This window comes from Medicago truncatula, chromosome 7 (assembly GCF_003473485.1).
Source record: "Medicago truncatula cultivar Jemalong A17 chromosome 7, MtrunA17r5.0-ANR, whole genome shotgun sequence".
Classification (NCBI taxonomy): domain Eukaryota; kingdom Viridiplantae; phylum Streptophyta; class Magnoliopsida; order Fabales; family Fabaceae; genus Medicago; species Medicago truncatula.
Genome location: NC_053048.1, coordinates 29,813,658 through 29,818,901, shown reverse-complemented (window position 1 = coordinate 29,818,901; position 5,244 = coordinate 29,813,658). Strand labels below are relative to the sequence as shown.

General features: G+C 33.0%; 1 protein-coding gene across 1 annotated transcript; it reads left to right on the top strand.

Annotated features, from left to right (window-relative positions):
• LOC25498608 (uncharacterized) lies at positions 1–1,684 on the top strand. The gene is made up of 3 exons (XM_013593539.1): positions 1–627; positions 733–1,482; positions 1,589–1,684. The coding sequence occupies exons 1-3, from the start codon at positions 1–3 to the stop codon at positions 1,682–1,684; spliced, it is 1,473 nt and encodes a 490-aa protein (XP_013448993.1).
• The last annotated feature ends 3,560 nt before the right edge of the window (positions 1,685–5,244 follow it).

Below are 5,244 nucleotides of genomic sequence, written 5' to 3'. Positions count from 1 at the left end.
ATGGCTGCTACTGCTCCAACAGAGAGGCGAGTGCGATTGAAACTTCTGGTGAAAAAAGAAACCAACAAAGTCTTATTTGCTGAGGCTGGGAAAGACTTTGTCGATGTTCTATTTAGTTTCTTGACATTGCCGTTAGGAACCATTGCAAGACTTGTACAGAAGGACTCAAACATTGGACCTGTTACCATAGGTTGTTTGAACTCATTTTATCAAAGTGTGGTAGATCTCGACGAAGAGTGTATGCAGACTGAGACAAGCAAAGAAATGATATTACACCCAAAGAACTCTTCTGAAGATTATTGCACCAATCTTAAACTTAACATTGATGACACTCAGCCTACAAAGTACCTCTTATGTTTCAGGTTTGATTGTTTCTGCATCAACAATGGTTATTTCTACAATTCAACAAACAAAAACTGTATGGATGGAAAACCTTTGAGTCGTTCAATTTTTTTAAAACATTTTGGGAAAGGATTTGTCAAAGAAGGTGTTACTTTTGTTATTTCTGATGATCTTATTGTCAAGCCGAACTCAGTGGAATTCACCGGCCTTAGTATGCTTCAGAATTATGGAATAAAAGACATAAGTTCAGTAAATCAAATGACTCTCAACGTCACTAAAGAAAAGGTTATATTTTATAGTTGTGTTCGCTTATTTGTTTCTTGCTTTACAATACATCGCTTTTTAAATTTTGTCATCAATTCATTTTTGAAATATTAGTATTATGTACAGGTACTCGATCTTTTAAAGTGTGCTTTGCTTTCCAAGTCAACTCTGACAGATTTCTTTCTAGAAAAGAAACCATTGATCCAGAGTCCAAGTGTTTTCTCCTGTAATGTCGCAAACAGTAGTAATATCAAAATCAGATTGAAGCTAGTTTATAGAAAATCAGATGGCAAGATATTGTATGCTCAAGGAGAAAAAGATTTTGCAGACTTACTTGTAAGTTATCTCACATTTCCATTAGGAGGAGTCGTTCGTATATTAGGAGGGAACTGTTCTATGGGTAACATTGATGGTTTGTACAAGAGCGTAGCCGATTTGCATGAAAACACATATTTGACAAGAGAAGCAAAGAAAAGACTTGTTGATCCACATTTGGCACCTCACTTCAAATTAAACATGCAGATATTACCTATTCAAGAGCCTCGTGTGAAGCATTATTGTTACTATAATAAGTTTCAAACTTTTCAGGATAGTGTTGTTCATAATCAATTTTTCGTTAGCGATGAAGATAGGAGTCGTGAATATGGCAGTTATGAGAAAAATGTTGGGCAACTGAACCTAGTTTGTAGTCATCCCAAATCACCTAAAGGAAATGATGATGGTTATATCAAGGGAGATGGACTAAGAATATATATGGTAACAGATGACTTGATCATTGCACCATCTTCTACATTTTCTATTTTACATTTAATCAACCACTTCAAAATTCCTCTTGATGATATGAAGGAAAAGCTCGTCACCATTGGCATTAAGGAGGTAAGAAAGAACATAATCTATTCATAAATCTATGTTTCGTGTTATTTTATGTGTTATATTGATTGAATGTATTTACTGCTAACTATATATTCCGGTGTTGTTGCAGTGTCTGAGCATATTAAAGGCATCTTTGTCGTCATCATCTGCTCTAACAAATGGTCTTCGTCACTTATTAACCAACATTGAGGGGGAGAAATTTTAACTGCATTGGACAGCGTCTTAGATTTTACTATTTTCTGTTATTCCAATACTAGAATTATGGCTTTAAGATCTTTTATGTTTTGCTTAGATTTTAACTTGAAGGACATATATGGGTTTGCTTTGTTTTTCCATCTCAACATTTTTCCAGAATATTTGAGTATTTATATGACTTGGTATCGTTCATTACACTATAATCTGTGTTGGGAAATATTTTTTTTTTTTTTTTTACACATTTGTAACTTGAGGTGCTTGGAGCCACGACTTACACATTTCCTAACAATATAGTATGTGTTAGGAAATATGCCTTTTTTTACACCATTGGCATAAAAATTACACGGATATTTTGCTAACTTTCCTAGATACCAACACCATGTCGTCAACTTACAAGTATCCACGACTTCTTCAGCTGCTAACAATTTATTTTTAGAAAGGTGGTCACTCATCACCTTTCAAATCGACCACAATACATTGTGCCAAATGATCATCAAACCTCTTTTAATTTTCTTACTCGATCCAAACTAGATTAAAGTTGAAAAGGAAAAGAAAATGTTCGGTAGACTAATCATAGCTATTCCGAACCAACGAGCTACCGCATAACAAATATGTGATGCAAAGTCATATTGTAAAAATATGAGTTGAACTTTTCGGTACCAGTCCACACAGCTGATAATTCCTTGACTCCATTTCTTTGACGACTCCTCTCCTGGAGAGATTATGCTTTGCAGGAATTATGTCAGTTAGCAGTTGTAATGAAAAAGCGCATATTTTGGAAGACGATGATTATATTGGAAGCCATACTATTCGAATGCATACATTTCCATACTCCCTATATTCCCAAATGTCCTGCTCAACCGAAGGAAGGAATCCATCAATCAACATTAACAGTTATTGGTATGGCGCCTTTTCTATTCGAAAACATTGGTTGCTCGTTGGGTTTTAATATCATTATCTGAGCCGTCCCCAGCTCAGATTAAGCTGATGTTGTAGGAACTACTACCCCACCACATTTGATTCATGTTTAATTTTTCTTTTTCTCTTAGTCCCTCATTTTTATTATAAAAAGATACATTTTTAAACTTTTTGTACAAATGCACTAACATTTCGCTATTTTTCTATATAAAAAGTTTCCACAATTATCTTCTTCAGGATAAATATTTGCATAGGAGTAATTTGTTTGTCTTTTGATACCCCAACCACCATGTATGGGATCTTGCTAAAACTAAGCATCGGTAAGAACCGGAGGAAATCGAAAACCTTTACTGAACGATCTAGGCTTGTATATGTTGTTTATAAACAAAATGAAAAAGAACCAATTTCACCAAAACTATTTTTATAACACCGATTCAAAACGTCATAAACCATGGATATGGAGTGGCGAAAAATGAAATCATAACATCTGTTGGTTGGAGGATTACACGTTCATGCACAATATATGGTCGCCACTCGTGAGTCACGGTTGTTGGTGCTTTGTTTTAGTTACAATTCCGTCAGGTGGTTGTTACACGTGATGGGAATGACTTCCATCATTTTCATGGATGTCAAGAAAATTATAGTTCAGTATGATGGCATGAAGTACTTTTAAGGATGATGAACATGGATGGCTTCTAAGAAAGTTGAGGAAAAATGAGCAGGTAGTGGGGTCAATGTTAGTTTGTGAACACCACTTGAAAATGTATATATATATATATATATATATATATATATATGTGTGTGTGGTTATAGTACCCTTCCCCATACCCGCGTTTGTAAAAAATGTCCAATGGATAAGGATGATATGCAATGATGTTTATTTTATTATGCACTTTTTATAAGTATTTTGAATTTTTTTCTTTTTTATTTCCGAGGGATATTTTGGATGCGTTTTTATTTAGCTAAATATTATGATTAGTACTAATTTTATAAGTTGATTAGAAAATTTTAGGATTATAGTTTTATTTTCAATTGTGATATATTTTATTCTCTTTTCAGAGTTAAAGTGCAGGTATGAGTAGTTAGGTGCCCATAGAGTATGGGGAAGACATTAAAGTTGTTGTCCACGAGGTTATGGGCTTGGATACAGGCATTTTTTACAAACGTGGATATGAAGAAGAGTACTATAACACCCTACCCATTGGGTACCCATTACCATCCCTAGTACCCATCATTGCATGTCATATTTTCATTTTAATTTATTTTAAAATTAATTCAAATATTAACAAAAAAAGTATCTAAGAATTTACTTTGTCTATTATGTACCGAAAAATGAGTCTGAAATAAATTTAATGAGTAAATAGTCAATTACCCCTTGAAATTGTAACTTTCGTTAAAAACCCCCTTAAATTTTGCAAAACTTAAAAAAAAAAAAATCCTCAAATTGTCAAACGTCAGTCAAATACCACATCCGTTAATTTCTTCCATCCAACATGTTGACATGACTGTTAATTGCCACGTGATCAAAAAAGTCATACCACATCACAGGGAGTAATTGACTATATATCTAATAACAATGAAAAAACACAATGAACAAGAAAATTTGGCGTGATTTAGCAGAGTATTTGGTGAAAAAACAATGAACAAAATGAAAAAAAATACAAGGCTTAATTACTCATTTGATCCCTTAACTTATTTTTTGGTTTCCTTTTGGTCCCTTAACTATTAAAAGTTTCGTTTTGGTCCATTAACTTACTTTTTGATTTCGTTTTTGTCCCTTAACTATTAAAAGTTTTGTTTTGGTCCCTTAACTTATTTTTTGGTTTCATTTTGGTCCCTTAACTTATTTTTTGGTTTCGTTTTGGTCACTTAACTCTAATACATTCATCCTAACATAAAGGACCAAAGTGGTTGACGGAGGAAGAGTTAATGGACCAAAACGAAACCAAAAAATAAGTTAAGGAACCAAAACGAAACTTGTAATAGTTAAGGGACCAAAACGAAACCAAAAAATAAGTTAAGGGACCAAAACGAAACTTTTAATAGTTAAGGGACCAAAACGAAACCAAAAAATAAGTTAAGGGACCAAAACGAAACTTTTAATAGTTAAGGGACCAAAACGAAACCAAAAAATAAGTTAAGGGACTAAATGAGTAATTAAGCCAAAATACAATGAACAACTTTTATTTGGCATGATTTGACAGAATTTCACGAGGGTATTTACAAGGTGAGTGAGTCATAAATGTTTATTTTAAAAAGAAAAAAAAAATCAGATTTTAAAAAAAAAAAAAACAAAAAAATATAGTCAATTACCTCCTGTGACATGACATGACATTTTTATCATGTGGCAGTGTCTCGTGGCAGTTAACAACCATGTCAGCATTCCTTCAAAAAAAAAAAAAACCATATCAGCATGTTGGTTGGAGGAAATGAACGGAGGGGGTGTTTGACTGACGTTTGAAAATTTTAGGGTTTTTTTTTTTTTTTAAAGTTTTGCAAAATTTAAAGGGGTTTTGACGAAAGTTATAATTTCAGGGGGAAATTGACTATTTACTCTAAATTTAATTAATTAATCGATTTTATTTTAGGCAAATAAAGATTATAAGTAGAAAATGATAACTGAAAGTCAAAAACCCCCTAATTACCCTCATC